The sequence below is a fragment of the Bos indicus x Bos taurus genome, chromosome 13 (genome assembly GCF_003369695.1).
Source record: "Bos indicus x Bos taurus breed Angus x Brahman F1 hybrid chromosome 13, Bos_hybrid_MaternalHap_v2.0, whole genome shotgun sequence".
NCBI lineage: Eukaryota > Metazoa > Chordata > Mammalia > Artiodactyla > Bovidae > Bos > Bos indicus x Bos taurus.
In genome coordinates, this window is record NC_040088.1 from 44,112,761 (window position 1) to 44,127,982 (window position 15,222).

General features: G+C 48.9%; 1 protein-coding gene across 2 annotated transcripts in view; it reads right to left on the reverse strand.

Moving 5' to 3' along the window:
* The window catches only part of SLC24A3 (solute carrier family 24 member 3), a 428,436-nt gene that overhangs the window by 84,894 nt on the left and 328,320 nt on the right, over positions 1-15,222 (reverse strand). For both annotated transcript variants that reach the window (XM_027559609.1, XM_027559608.1), the window contains exons 5-6: positions 13,815-13,899; positions 12,961-13,064 (exon numbers count right to left, since the gene is read on the reverse strand). In XM_027559609.1, coding sequence (XP_027415410.1) covers positions 12,961-13,064; positions 13,815-13,899 — 189 coding nt within the window. The remainder of the gene's footprint in view (positions 1-12,960; positions 13,065-13,814; positions 13,900-15,222) is intronic.

Genomic DNA, 15,222 nt, shown 5'->3' on the forward strand with positions numbered 1-15,222 from the left:
ACTTCCCTAGAGCTGCTCCTCCTCCTCCCCTACAGGTCCCCCATCCCATTGCTCACGGCATTTCCTTCCAGGTCTCGTCTTTGTACTACAGTTTGACCATTTATTGGCTTCCATGCTCCTTGCCTGTGTCCCTCTGCTAGTCTGTGAGCTCTAGCGGTGCCAGGACCTTTCCCACCCTGTTCGTCTTTGTGTGTCTTGTGAATGCACATAAAAGGCAGTGAGTGGAGACCCTCAGAACACCAATCATTTTGTTTCAAGACTGTGTCTCAAGTTCTGTCCAGAGTCCCCACTGTCTCAATCCAGCTTGTCATTGGGGCACCTGGTGGCAGGCGGTGACATATGTCCACTCATTGTCTAATGCCCCAGGCACTGGTCAGATAGTTCCTGGGCACGTTTGTGTCAGGCTATGGGGCCTTGTGATCTCTATCTCTGATCCATACATCAACCCTCCCTTTCTCTGTGTCAAGGGTCACTTAGTAAATGCATCAAAGATTGACTGAGTGCCAACCACATGTGGGCAGTCCTCTGGGTGCTAGAGACAGAGTGGGAACCAGAGGGAAGGAGGCTGGGCTCTCAGGGACTCACAGCCTAGCACCATGATGGTTTCCCAGTGGAAAAGAGCTCCCCTCATTTCTGCAGCATCTCACACACCCCATCACCTTCGGGATGAGGGGGGCTGGCCACCGCACACGCCTCTTCCTGCTGCCCTTTGCTCTGTTCTTTCCTTGCTCTAGCCTGTGGGATTAGCCCACCCAACTTTTACAGCATCCCAAAGGCAACAGCTGTCTATCTGCTTGGCTGGCGTGTTTCCTCTGCTCAGAGAGGAACTCAAATGTCTGAAACAGTGCCTGCAACCAGAGTCTTAAAAAAAAATTTTTTTTTAAGTTTTATTTGGTGCCATTTTCTTTATGGAGTGAGATTTAGTACTGTTTTCTCACTCCATTAAACTATCAACGCTTGCAGAGGGACCTTCCCTGGAAATGCTTTATAAATCAATATCTCTTTTTCCCACACTCTCTATAATCCTTACTTTGTTTTACTTTTCTACAGCATTGGCCACCCCTGGACACACATGCTCTCTCCTTGTTCACTGTCAGACAATCTTGAACCCTCTCTTTCCTTCAGTCCGTCCATCCATCTATCCATCTATCTCCTAATCTTTCATTTCTGTTGGATAATCAATACTCCAACAGATAATGGCCTGCTCTGACTCTATCCTTTCCTCACTGGTGTCTCTCTAGTGCCTACAACACTGCCTGGTACATAGCAGATACTCAGAAATATTTGCTGAATCAATGAATGGACTTACTGCCCAAAGATGGAATACAGTAAACATTTCCCCCAGAACCCGATCCACGGACTACTACCACCAGAGGTTTGAATTCACAGATGACGATATGAAGAAACAAACACCTCGAGTTTACGTTTTTTTGTGCAAAGACAGGCTTGTGATTCTAGATCTCCTCAGGCTATGCGGGCTGGCTACGGCTCCCACCACAAACACTTTAACCCATTTGCTCAAACCAGAAGCATGAAGTCTGATCAGTTCGGTCACAGCCCCTGCAGCGCTCTGTGCATGTGGGGTGACAGGAGGGCAGGTGGGGTGCTCGGGGGACACGTGGCTGCGGGAGTAGACACAACAGCCTTCCTGGCACTCTGCACACACGGTCACCACTTGCTCACGTTCTGGACTTCTTCACAACTGTGTGCGGGTTCTGCTTATGGACTAAGGGCTTGTGTGCTGGCAAGTGGGTCTTGGTGCCCAGACTGAGGGGGCCTGGGGCCACTTGGCAGTTTCAGGGGGCTCAGGAGTGGATGTGAGGGACTCAAGATGCCAGATCCCCCAGAAGGGTGGAAGTTCAGCTGATGCTACATATGCTAATTTAGGGTGAGGAGGAATTCCCATCTTTCCCTTTTCACTGGATCACACCCTCTGCTTCCTTGTGAGGCAGGTTTTGTGGGAATGCAAAGGCACTGAGCTGTGAATGGGAGCACAGCTGTGGTGTGGAGGGAGCTTAATGCACCAGGCCTCTGAGCTGGGCTTGAGGGGGAACCTCCCATTGCTGGGCTTTCAGGATCCCTGAAGCCCTAAACTCCTCACAACTTAACGGCTCTGTGACTGACAGGTTACTTGGTCTCTCAGAGCCTCGGTTTCCTCTTTTGTAAAAACACTGTCCTCTTCAGAGGTTTCTTGTGAGGATCAGAGGGGTTTCAAGCATGAAAGTAGTGCCAGGCACAGGCTGACAGCTAAGGATGCTTGTTTAAAGAGACACGATAAAGCAGGCATCTGCCAGCCAGAGGGTTTCTGTCCCTATTGCATTCACCCATCAACCCAGGTTCAGCTGCTTGTGGGGCAGGGGGCCTGGCTGGACAATAGGCAGCAGAGGGGCCGTGGAATCCATCTGGGCGTGATCCTGACCAGAAAGACATGCGTGTCTAAAGATGGACCTTCTACTTGGGGTGGCTCTGGGATGGCTGTAAGGTTCTGGGCTCCTTGCACATTGAAAGGGAAGTGACCTTGCCTTTTTCTCCCACAGGATGAAAGAGTTCTCCAAGAATCTCTCCTATAAACTCAAATGCATCCAACACAATGCCACAGTCACTTTAAAGCATTTCTAACAGCCCTAGTCTTTACTCATCTGAAGATAAAATAAACAGGACAGAATGTCTCAGAAGGATGGTCAAGCATCATGGTACACAGACCGCTGAACTTTAGAGTAAGAGGGTGAAAACCCCACTTAAAATGGAAAATCTTAAAAAAAGGGGATACATATGAACTTATTTACAAAACTGAAGTAGAGCCATGGATACAGAAAACAAACCAAGGGATAAGGGGTGGGGGAGGGATAAATGGGAGATTGGAACATACGTATATATATATATACACACACACTATATATAAAATAGATTACTAATAATAAACTGCCGTATAGCACAGAGAGCTCTACTCAATATTCTGTACTGGCCAAGATGGGAAAAAGAATCTAAAAAAAAGAGTGGATATATGTATGTGTATAACTGATTCACTTTGCTGTATACCTGAAACTAATATAACATTGTAAATCAACTATACTCCAATAATTCTTTTTTAAATGGACAAAGATTTGAACAGACTCTTGCCAAACAAGATATATGTTTGGCAGGGAAGAAGCACATGAAAAGATGCTCGACATCATGACTTATCAGGGAAACGCAAGTTAAAACTATAGTGAGGTGCCACGCGTGCTCACTAGAATGGCTAAAAGCAAAACAAAGCAACAATCTGAAAGTACCAAGTGCTGGAGAAGATGCAGAGCGGCTCGAATACACAGCTTGCTGGTGGGAATACAAAAGGGTTTCAGCCACTTTGAAAGTCTGTTGGTGGTTTCTTATAAACATACTCACCATATGACCCAGCAATCCCACTCCTGCCTTATTTACCCCAAAGAAATGAAATCAGTGTCCACACAAGGACCTGTAATGGATCTAAACACGTTTGTCTGTGTCACACTAGCCCTAGGGTACTGCATAGGCTTTGTTCTGTAGGCATTTATCTGCTTTCTATGATAACCAGGGACCAATGGCTATGTACGTGGAGTGGAACGGATCATAGTCTTATCTCTGGGGAGACGGAGGAAAGCGTGGTTGGTTTCTGAGTAATCTAAACCAACTGGGTAATTCTAGTTCCTGTGCCACAGTGATGGGTTCAGGGATGGTCAGGTGACCTGAGTCCAATCAGATTTTTGTTTGATGATGCCATGAGGATGAAGGGTGGGGAGATATTCTTCTTCTTCCTAGTCAGTGTGAAATGTGTATATGAAGCCTGAAACTGCTACAGCCCCCAAGAAAAATAGTTATGTGGAAGGGAACAAAAGAGATTAGTGATAAGAGAATCACAGAAAACGTGGCTGGAGGCTTGATCAAACCATGCCTGAAGTCCAGTTTTCTTCTGTATTTTTCAGACATTAATATATTCCCATCCTCTAAGAGACCAAGTTAGAGCTGGGGCTTTTTGTTTCCTGAAACCAAAAACCTCTTACCTAATCTAGATGTGGGTTCTGATCTCCAGGGATCATTTCAAGGACGTAGAACAATCCAGGAACACGTGCTATGAGCCAAAGCTAAAGTGAGAATAGAGAGCTGGGATGAGGATGCAGAGGCCATTGAGGTGGAGCAGCAGAGAGCTGTGTGGGTGACCTTAAAGGAGTCCGGGCCAGGAACAACAGGGTCTATCAGGGGAAGATCAGGTGTGGGGCTCTGTTGGGACCCAGGCTTGTAGGGGAACAGAGGGGACAACCAAGGAAAAGATACCAGGGAACATAAGGGAGACAGCCTTGAGCAGACATATAGTCACAGGACAGGAGCATCCAGAGGGGACCATTTATGCTGCCAGGACCAACTGCCCAAGGTGGGCTGCCTCTTGCCCAAGGTCAAGCTTGGTCCAAGGACTGAGCAGAGCTGAGCCTGCAGATGGGGCTCAAGCAGGTACAGATGCTCCTCGTCCCCTGCTCTGGACGAGGGCAGGGGATCTGCTTTCAACAAGATCTTCCTAAGGCAGGTGGCCTGACGATGACCCTGGGAGAAACTCTCTTCTACTCGAATGTGGTAGAATATCCAGGGAACACACCAGCTGGACCTGACCCAGGCCTTGGTCTACTCCTGCACCACAAATTCTCCCATTACAGCATCCTGCCTCCTGGGCAGGGCCGCTGCCTGCACTTGGCTCCTCCTGGTTTTTCCATGGATTATTCCTTCTATTCCTTGAGCTTCCCCCCCGCCGGCTACCCCAACTCCAGCAGGGGATGGCAGGCCTACAGTTCCTAATTTTAGGTTTGGCAACTAGTGGTGTGAGATCTTCAGCCTTGCCTGTCTTCAGTTCCCAGCCTCTTGGGGAGACTGGATGCTTCTCTGAATGGGAATTTGATAGGTGGTGTGTGGCTGGGTTTTGTCTGGGGAACAGTAAGCCAAAAACCAAGGTGCACAGGTAACTGAGGTGACCTGTAGACCTCTCACTGTATTTATCAGCCTGAATCCCCTGTCTGTCTGGGGGAATTGTAAACCCAGCAGTGGACGATGTCCTTTGATTATGAGATCAGCTTCTAGCTGAGCACTGGCTGGGCTGAGTGCTTCCATCACCCAGCTTGGGTCGCCACCATGGTGCTGACATGTCCATTTCTTGCTTTCCTTTGTTCCATTTCCTGTGTGCCTGAGTGCTAAGTCACTTTAGTTGTGTCCGACTCTTTGCCACGCTATGGACCGTAGCAGGCCAGGCTCCTCTGTCTATGGGATTCTCCAGGCAAAAATACTGGAGTGGGTTGCCACGCCTTCCTTCAGGGGATCTTCCTGACCCAGAGATTGAAACGGCATCTCTTTCATCTCCTGCATTGGCAGGTGGGTTCTTACCACTAGCACCACCTGGGAAGCCCCTGTTTCATCTCCTACACTCAACATTTCTAAGGAACACCCATGAGCTAAGGGATAATTATAAGAACTCAATAATAACATCTGGAATTTTTAAGTCGTAAGTTCCCCATGTGAAATGAGAGTGGATTTGACAGTCCGCAGATGTGACTCAAATCCAGGCTTAACTACTTCACGGTTGCCCCCTGCCTCCAGCTACTCAGTCCTCTGTCTGTGAATGAGGACGACACTATCTTAAAAGTCAGGAGGTGCATTTCTACAAATACTTATACAGTATCTAGTGTGATGCCTGCACTTTGGTGCAGGTAAGTAAGTCCCCTACATATGAACAAGTTCCATTCTGAGAGTGCTCTACTAAGTCACTTTTGTTCATAAGTCCAGCAAAGTTAGCCTGGGTACCCAACAAGTAAAGACTGTTACGACTTAGTGCCTCTTGGCAGTACCAGTGACATCACCCCTGCTTTGACACTTGCTTCTGGACATCCTGAGCTTGAAATAAAGATACGGTACTACTGTGCTCTGTACAGTACTGTCCAGTAAAGTACAACCATGTGTTGAGGGTGCACTCACATGACAGCGTACACCAGACACGTGAACCAACTTATGTGATTGCACATGTGAAGGCACATTCACATCTTTAAAAGCTCACAACTTGTAGGCTTATATGTAAGGGACTTACTGTAAATAGCAACTTTAAAAATATATATGTGTATACATATATATATAACATCTATCTGGTTTTTCTTATTCTTTCCATTTCTCTGCTGAAATTACCCACCCTCATTTATTCTTCCCACCTTTCCCTATTTAAGAGAGATGGTTTAAATGATTTTCTTCTAATTCTTGTATCTGGATCATCTGTGGTTTACTTCTGCGGTCTTTCCTTGGTTATGAGTTCTGTTCCTACCTCTTCACGAGTCCTGTAACTTACTGCTGCATCCTGGAAATTATGTACAGAAGAGTGAGAGCTGAGGAATAATCCTGGTTCTTTTCCCTCTGGAAATCTCCAGTTCTTCTCTCGCCTGTTGGCACAGGGAGGAGGTGATTATTCAGAGGTCAGCCTGGCTTCATCTGACCGGGGCTGAGTGGCAGCCCACTTTGGCTCAGCGCGACACCATCCAGCTTCCCAAGGAAGGACCAGTCTCCCAGTTCTTATCAGGATCTGATCTGGCATTCCAAATTCCCAGTTCCCTTTGTGTCCGTCCATTTCGGGTCTCAGGAGAGTGTGGGAGATGGGGCAGAGGGAATGATTTCCTTCTATTTATTGACTTGCCTTCATTTCCACCTTTCTCAGCAAATCTGGGGTGAGGAGATCAAATCATTATTGTCCCGGATGGTCTTTCAGATGCCAGTGGATGATGCTAGGCTCACTTGTCTCTATCCAGTGAACTTCTGGATCCTGCTGCTCCCCCGCATCCAGACCACCAGGGCTTACAGCTCACGTGGGATGGGCTCCTCTCTCTGGAAATTTGTCCATCAAGCCCTTCTGATCTCCACTGTCCCTTGACATCCCCGTATATGATTTTTACATTATCCAGATTTCTCCTTGCACTTCTAGGGAGCTCAGGCCTTCTGCATCCCAAGTGGAAGCAAAGACTGCCTAGAATGGCAGCTGTTATTTTGAACACAAAGGACATTCCCTGCAAGCAGGCTGTCCTGGCCCTGAGCTCCGAGGAGGCAGTCTGGCACTGAGGCTGGTGTCTCCTCCCTGTGAGCTGGAGGTGAGACCTACAGGATGGCTTATGTTCGAAGGCTGTTTTGAGTGTGTAGCCATGCTTTATGGACCCCACTCATATCTCCCCACCTTTTACCATTTCAGGTCCTTCCAACAGCCAGCCTCCTAAGTCTACTTGCTAAGAGGTTTTCTCTGGGCCCCAAAGTCCACCCTGCCTGTGCTCAGTAAATTGGAACGTCACAGAATTAATGTCCCTCAAAGGCAATCCTTAAGCAATGACGAGGAAGGCTGGTGGATAAATCCCCTGCTCTTGCCCATTGGGTGCGAAAACCTGGAGGCTGTGTGCTATGCTATCTTCCCGGCCCCCTGAAGCAGCGATCCCAGCCACCCACACCAGGGACTTGCTGGGGACACACAGCCCTTGGCTGCTTTCACTTCCCTATTTCACTCCCCTACTGCCTGGCTGGCCTGTCCTGGGATCACCTTTTATTTCATTATTTTTTTAGGTTTTTTTTTTTTTAATGTGAATCATTTTTAAAGTTTTCATTGAATTTGTTACAATATTGTTTCTGTTTTCTGTTTTGGCTTTTTGGCCACACAGCATGTGGGATCCTAGCTCCTTGACCAGGGATCAAACCCTCAGCTCCTGCATTGGAGCACTTAACCACTGAACCGCCAGGGAAGTCTCTGAGATCAACTTTTAGATAAACTACTTGAATTTTAAATTGCTGTTTAGATTCCTCTGGGGAAACCCAATCTCAGGCAGGCAGGTCTTGATTCAGAGATCCCACCTCTGGGTGCTGTCTGGGGCTGGCACGGGCAAAGTGTTCACAGAAGGAAGGCAAACCCAGCCACTAGGAGATGGACCTCACCAGAGGACATCAGGTACATTTCTAGGATGCTGGGAGAGGAATCAGGGGCTCCTCTGCCAGCCTGTAATAACCGGAATATGAGAGTTCTGCATCTGGGATGCAGTTAGACTGTTTACTGTCTGTCTATGCTTATGTCTTGAAAGCTTAACATAACTGAATGGGAGATTTAAATTCATAAGTATGTTGTTTTGCAAAACTGGCAGCAGTTCTTTTAATATAATACGTAAGATACATTACTGTGTTGTCTCCAGATCTCAGTGTTCTGTCTTTGTTATTATGTTTTGCTCTTACATAAAGAAAATCTTTAGGACCACAGTCCTGTACATGCCTTGTGAGGATTCCAAGAACCTTTTCATACTTTCCAAGAAGCAATTTCTTTCTCGTCCCATAAAACTCCCCAAAGCACCTTAGGCGAACTCCAAGGCGCTGGGTATGTTCGCAAATTGCCAATGTAGCAGACATTCAATTACATCGAATTCATCAAAACCCTAATTGAGACAGGAACTCAAGCCTTATGGCCGAATCACTTTAATTTCAGATGGGGAGCAGACTCGGTCACTAATAGCCTTTCACGCCAGGACACCGTTAGAGAAGCCCACAGGCGCTCACTGGTAATTCTCCCCGCAAATACAAGTGCGGAGCAACGTAAATGACACTGCCAAGTGAGCCCCATGACTGGACTGATGAATCAGCTCAATTCCCAAAGTCTGTCCTGTGCTGCCACATGCCTCTGTCCCAGCTCCACTGCCTAGGAGGGCTTCTCGGAAGATAAGGCAGCATCTGTGTCTCACCGAAGTTGGTTTTCCTCCCAGCGATCAGAAGGCACAGGGACCAGGACCAGTCCTCTGAGGTCTTTCTACTAACACCTCCTCAACTTTTTTTTTTTTTTTGGCTGTGTCAGGTCTTAGCTGTAGCACATGGGATCAGCAGTATGTCGTGCAGGATCCTTTGGTGTGGTGCACGGACTCTCGAGTTGTGACACACTGGCATAGTTGCTCTACAGCGTGTGGGATCTTAGCTTCCCAACTAGGGATTGAACCCTCATCCCCTGCATCGGAAGGCGGATTCTTAACCACTGGGCTGGCAGGGAATTCCCAACACCTCATCTTGCTTCTAATTTTCTCCCCAGCCTTCCCATTCCTCCCCACTGGCATCCCATGGTTGTTCAACTATTTTTTTTTTAACTTTTTTTAATTGGAGGATAATTGCTTTACAAAGTTGTGGTGGTTTCTGCCATACATCAGCATGAATCAGCCATAAGTATATATATATATCCGTCCCTCTTGAGCCTGTCTCCCACTCCCACCTCATCCCATCCCTCTAGGTTGTCAAAGACTACTGCCTTGAGTTCCCTGTGTCATACAGCAACTTCCCATTAGCTATCTATTTTACATATTGTCATGTGTATATTTAGGCTCAGCTGGTAAAGAATCCACCTGCAACTCAGGAGACCCCAGTTTGATTCCTGGGTTGGGAAGATCTCCTGGAGAAGGGCATGGCAACCCACTCCAGTATTTTTGCCTGGAGAACCCCCACGAATAGAGGAGCCTGGTGAGCTACAGTCCATGGGGTAGCGAAGAGTTGTACATGACTGAGTGATTAAGCACACAGCACATGTTTCAGTGCTACTCTCTCAATTCGCCCCACCCTCTCCTTCCTCTGTTGGATCCATAAGTCTGTTCTCTATGTTGAGTCTCTATTGCTACCCTGCAAGTGGGTTCATCAGCACCATTTTCCTAGATTCCATATGTAAGCGTTAATATACGATATTTGTTTTTCTCTTTCTGACTTACTTCACTCTGTATAACAGGCTCTAGGTTCATCCACCTCACTAGAACTGACTCAGATTCATTCCTTTTTATGGCTGAGTAATAGTCCATCATACATATGTACCGCATCTTTCTCCATTCACCTGTCAATGGACATCTAGGTTGCTTCCATGTCCTGGCTATTATAAATAGTGCTGCAATGAACATTGGGGTAGATGTGTCTTTTAGAATTGTGGTTTTCTCAGGGTATAAGGCGAGAAGTGGTATTGCTGGATCATATGGTAGCTTTACTTCTAGTTTTAAAAGAAATCTCCATGGGCTTCCCTACTGTTTCAGCAGTAAATAATCCACCTGCAATGCAGCAGATGTGGGCTGGATCTCTGGGTTGAGAAGATTCCCTTGGAGAAGGGAATGGCAACTCCAGGATTCCACTCCAGTATTCTTGCCTGGGAAATCCCATGGATAGAGGAGCCTGGTAAGCTATAGTCCATGGGGTCACAAATGAGTTGGACATGACTTAGCAACTAAACAACAACATATTGTTCTCCATGGTGGCTGTATCAACTTACGTTCCCACCAACTGTGCAAGAGGGTTCCCTTCTCTCCACACCCTCTCCAGCACTGTTTGTAGATTTTTGATGATGGCCATTCTGTTCCACTGTACTGTTAATAAGTTCTGGCAATAGGCAGGTCAAATTATTGCGGTGACCGAGGGTGGAATCTGGAGACAGTGACCCCAGGGAACCTTTTTCTTCTCAGAGCTGACAATGCTGTCTGACTGTACTAGTGTGTGCCGTGTGGACCACGCGCTGCCGAACAAGCTCCGTTTCATCCTTACAGTGATGCTAAGAGGTAGGTGTCCTGTACGCACTCTACAGATGAGAACACTGAAGGTTACAGAGGTGACATAACTTCTCCAAGGCTCCATGGCCAGCAAATGGCAGAGCCAGGATCCAAATCCAGGCGTATCTGATCCCCGGGCTCATGTTCTTTCCAAAACATCATTTTTTTCTCTCTCTGCAAAGACTTCTGGGATTCTACAAAGGTCTGAAAAAGAGAGCTGGGTAGCCTTGGACCTCTCCAAGTGGGCACAGGACAAGGAGAGTCAGGAGGGAGGTCAGCCCCAGAATCACCATCCGGCTCCTCTAACACCACTGTGGTTGGTGCTTCTCCCCCGATCATGTGAGAGGAGTTTGGCAAGGCCCTTCCAGGGGAGTGAAGTGACTGATCCCAGCACTTGCTAAAGTTCAGGAAGCAATTTGTCTTTTCTGCAGGTGTTCTAACCAAGCCAGTGATTAACCGCGTTGCTAATAAATTATGAAACACAAGTGCATTCAGCCCACCTCCTATGTAATTAGTTGTGTGGCATTTCCTCGGCACTTTTCAGCCATGTGTTTCATTTCTTTACATTATTTCTCCCCCTTTGGGCCTGACTTTGCATCAAGCTTCAGGAACAAATGACTAACGAACTAGTGACAACACTAACACCGGCTGGGCTAATACTCCTACTGCTACTGCTGACGGTGACGACGCTAATTAAGAGAGTGCTGACAGCCACGGGCTCTGCGGAATGTGACTGTTCATCTCTGGGAGGCAATGGGAGGGCGGCCAGCATAGGTGGGGGCCAGGGAAGTACAAACGGCCCCAAAGGCAAAGATGGACACTCACTTTTGGGGGGTACTAACTACATTTACGGAGAAGGCAATGGCACCCCACTCCAGTACTCTTGCCTGGAAAATCCCATGGATGGAGGAGCCTAGTAGGCTGCAATCCATGGTGTCGCTAAGAGTCGGACACGACTGAGCGACTTCACTTTCACTTTTCACTTTCATGCATTGGAGAAGGAAATGGCAACCTACTCCAGTGTTCTTGCCTGGAGAATCCCAGGGACGGGGGAGCCTGGTGGGCTGCCGTCTATGGGGTCGCACAGAGTCGGACACGACTGAAGTGACTTAGCAGCAGCAGCAACTACATTTACAAGAGATCTAAAAAATGCCATGTCACGAGTCCATAAAATCTAAGACGAGACAACGGACTGAAAGGATGAAGAAAGAAAACATTCAGTCTAGCCAGTCAGGTGTAACTTGATCACCACATATGGACCCAGCTGTCTGGCAGCCCCTTCTGGGGGTAAGCATCCAGCTGTGGGCTCTGGAGCTGACCCCTGATGGGATCAAGGTGTCCCTCTGCCTGTACCCCAGAAGCAACAAACCAACCAGGCGACCCAGACAAACCACTCGGGATGAAGATGATGGGAATGCAAAGCAGGCAGTAAGGGGGGCAGTGGTGCCAGGGAGCAGCTGGCATGAGAGTCGGTGGTGCTGGGTGCCCCCAGCCAGGGTCTGGGAAAGGATGTGGGAGATGGTTTGCAGGAACTTCCTTAGCCCTGCAAACCAACCAGCCGTTTCCAGCAGAACCTGCATCCTTCCTCCATAGCAAGGGGGCTGGAGGGGTCCTCGGGTTCCTCAGTACTGCAAGTGGGAGACCCTCACAGGCTACTGGCAGTCGCTTTTCCTAGAAGATATGGAGTCCTGGCTGTTTGGGCAGAGAGCTCAGGACTGTGTTTCTGAATAATCTTTCTATGAAAGAAACTAGGGCATCAGAGCCAGCCAGGAGGGCCGTTGGCTGCAAACCCCCAGCTGCCACTGCCAGGCTGCGGATGCCCAGCAGCCTCACATGATGGTGACATCAAGTGTCTTCTCTAGATTTTCCAAGACAGACACCAGTTGCACACGGGCCCCACGACACCTTCTGGCAGTGGAATAGTCTCTACAAGTAAAACACAGGCATGCAAAGCCTCTCATGACCCCCAAAGTGAGCTCAAGTGGATCCAGAAGTCAAATGCTTGATCCTTATAGAAAAAGAGAGAATGCTCCCCAAACTGTGACAAGTGAAGAAAAACAATATGTCATCTCCTCTCCCTCCACCCCATTAACTCCATTTCCACTCCTAAGGTTGGTTTACATCATTTCAGTTCAGATCAGGAACACAGCAAAATGAGGGTAACACCCTCAGATCTGCAGGCTGGTTACCTATTCACGTGGCTCTTGAACTCCACAATCCATCAGCCCAGAGATCAAATCACGCTGCTTGGGTTTGCAGTCCTGACTGGGCCAGTTTCTCAGATCATGAGACCCCATGTCACCTGACCCAAGACCACTGGCCCTTGGGTGCACTCAAGGGAGACAGGCCGCTGCCTTACCTCCACAAGGGCCCCACCATGCCACGTTTTGGTGAGTCTCACCTGCCCCGCGAAGAGCCCACAGACGCCGATGATGCACAGAATGTTAAACACAGCAGAGCCCACGATGGTCCCCACGCCCACGTCGCCCTTGGTGATGAAGACTCCTGAAACACAGACCGAGGTTAGCCGGCTGCTGTGGTGGGCTGTATCCAAAGTGGGTGCGGGGCGGTGGGGGGAGATTTTTATTTATTTATTCGTTTTCTATCGGAGCATAGTTGCTTTACAATGCTGTGTTGGTTTCTGCTGTACTACAAAGTGAGTCAGCCATATGTGTACATATATCCCCTCCCTCTTGAGTCTCCCTCCCTGCCCCCATCCCAGCCCTCTAGTTCATCACAGAGTATCAAACTAAGCTCCCTCGGCTATACCGCAGCTTCCCACTAGCTATCTGTTTTACACGCCCTCAAATATGTATACATGTCAATGCTACTGTCTCAGTTCATCCCACCCTCCCCTCCTCCCACCACCCCATGGACACACCTCTGTTCTTGACATCTGCATCTCTATTCCTGCCCTGCAATTATCTTCAGCAGTGCTGTTTTTCTAGATTCCATGTATATGGGGGGGGAGTTTTTTAAGTGTTAGTTAGACTGTTCTCAGGATCTACAGTAAACAGCCGAGGCTTGGAGAGAACTTTCCAATCTCTATTGGAGCCTCTGTCCACGGACCATTGGAACAGGGTCTGGGACCCATTCATGCAAAGCAAAAACACCACTTTAATAAGATGAAAACAACCACTCCAGCGGGGGCGGGGAGGCTAGTGCTCTGCCCCTCGGGGTCTCAGTGCTCCTGTTTCGAGAGCCCTCGTTCTTCAGGGAGGACAGAGCTGAGATGTTCCTCAGGGTGGCACCTACCTATGACCGACGTGAACAGCTCCGGGGCTGAACTGCCCGCCGCCATGAATGTGGCTCCCGCCACATCCTCACTGAGGTGCAGGCGCTGCAGGGGAGCAAAAGCATAGTGAATCGGGTTTCTCCTGGAACAGCAGTGACTGTGACTCCCCAGGTCCCAGCTCAGTCCCTCCTCAGCTTCCCCTTCTCCCCAGCTGGGCCACACCTCCTCCTCTGGGCAGTATCAGGGAGGGGCTACATGTTCCCTCCAAGTAAAGGTTCTGACAAGATCTAGGGATCCCAAGCCAGATGCCCCGGGGGCTGTAAAGATAATGGGGGAGGGGAGTGGTCTTGCGAGGCAGGGTGGGCCTTCACCTCTTTTTTAAAAGCTCAGTTCCCTCTATGTTGCCAAATATTCCTATTTATAGAGATGCCCAAATCCACATTTTTATGTAAAAGATTTTGACTTTTTTCATTATCTTGCTGATGTTCTCAAGCTAAATTAGGCTCATGGTAACCAGTTTTTGAGCCCTGAGTCTGGGAGTTTGGGGCTGGGGAGGATCACCCATCCTCAACGCAGCCTTGAAGCCTGGGGTAGAGGGGATGGGGGGCAGTGAGAATAGAAAGAGATGGTGAGCCCCGCCAAGATGATCCACACAATGAGCTCTCCAGGTTACCTTGCTTGCTGACCCAAAAGGTGATTTGCAAGAAGGCACGTCAACTGAGGCTGGGTGGTGTGGGGAGCCTTTCTGCATTCACTCCTGGCCCAGAAAGGAAGCTGCCGGCTGTCAGTAAATAGGCGGCTCCCTTGGGCATGCCAGCTTAAGGGACCCTGGTCCCTCTTCCAGCAGCACCACAGTTGCACTTCCCCGCTCAGCCATTGAGGGGCAGCACGGCCTCGGTGAAGGCCCCTGGCTCCACTGACCGTCTGAAGTTGCCGCGGAGCCCTGCTGAACATTTTGACCTGGAAACCTGGGTTCCCTGGATCTTGACTGAACAGTAAACGTTCCAGGTGGTTGTGAGAAGACCCTAAGATGGAGATGCGGCTGTGTGAAGGTGAAAGGTGTGGCTGTGAGGGTGGCCAGGCATCCCGTCTCCCTGGGCAGGTACCCCAGCAGTGCTCAGGGTCCATGGCTGGTTTGCCCAGGCTCGCCAGAAGCTGTGAGCCTCACTCTGCAGTGTCTGCTCCAGCTCGGGCTCCCGCTGGGGCGTTAGCTGTGGAGTCCACCCCGGGGCTCATGCATGTCCTGTTCCTCTCTCTGTTTCATTCATCACATTGCTTCTTCCTCCTGGACCTCCCCTCCTCTTTCACCCCTCATTCATGTCAGCTTTGGCCACATCTCACTGGGTCCTGGCTGGTTGGGGGAGCACTTCCTGTCTTGGGACCCTTTCCATCTATTAGAACAGTCATCAAAAGCTTTCTAGCTTCCTC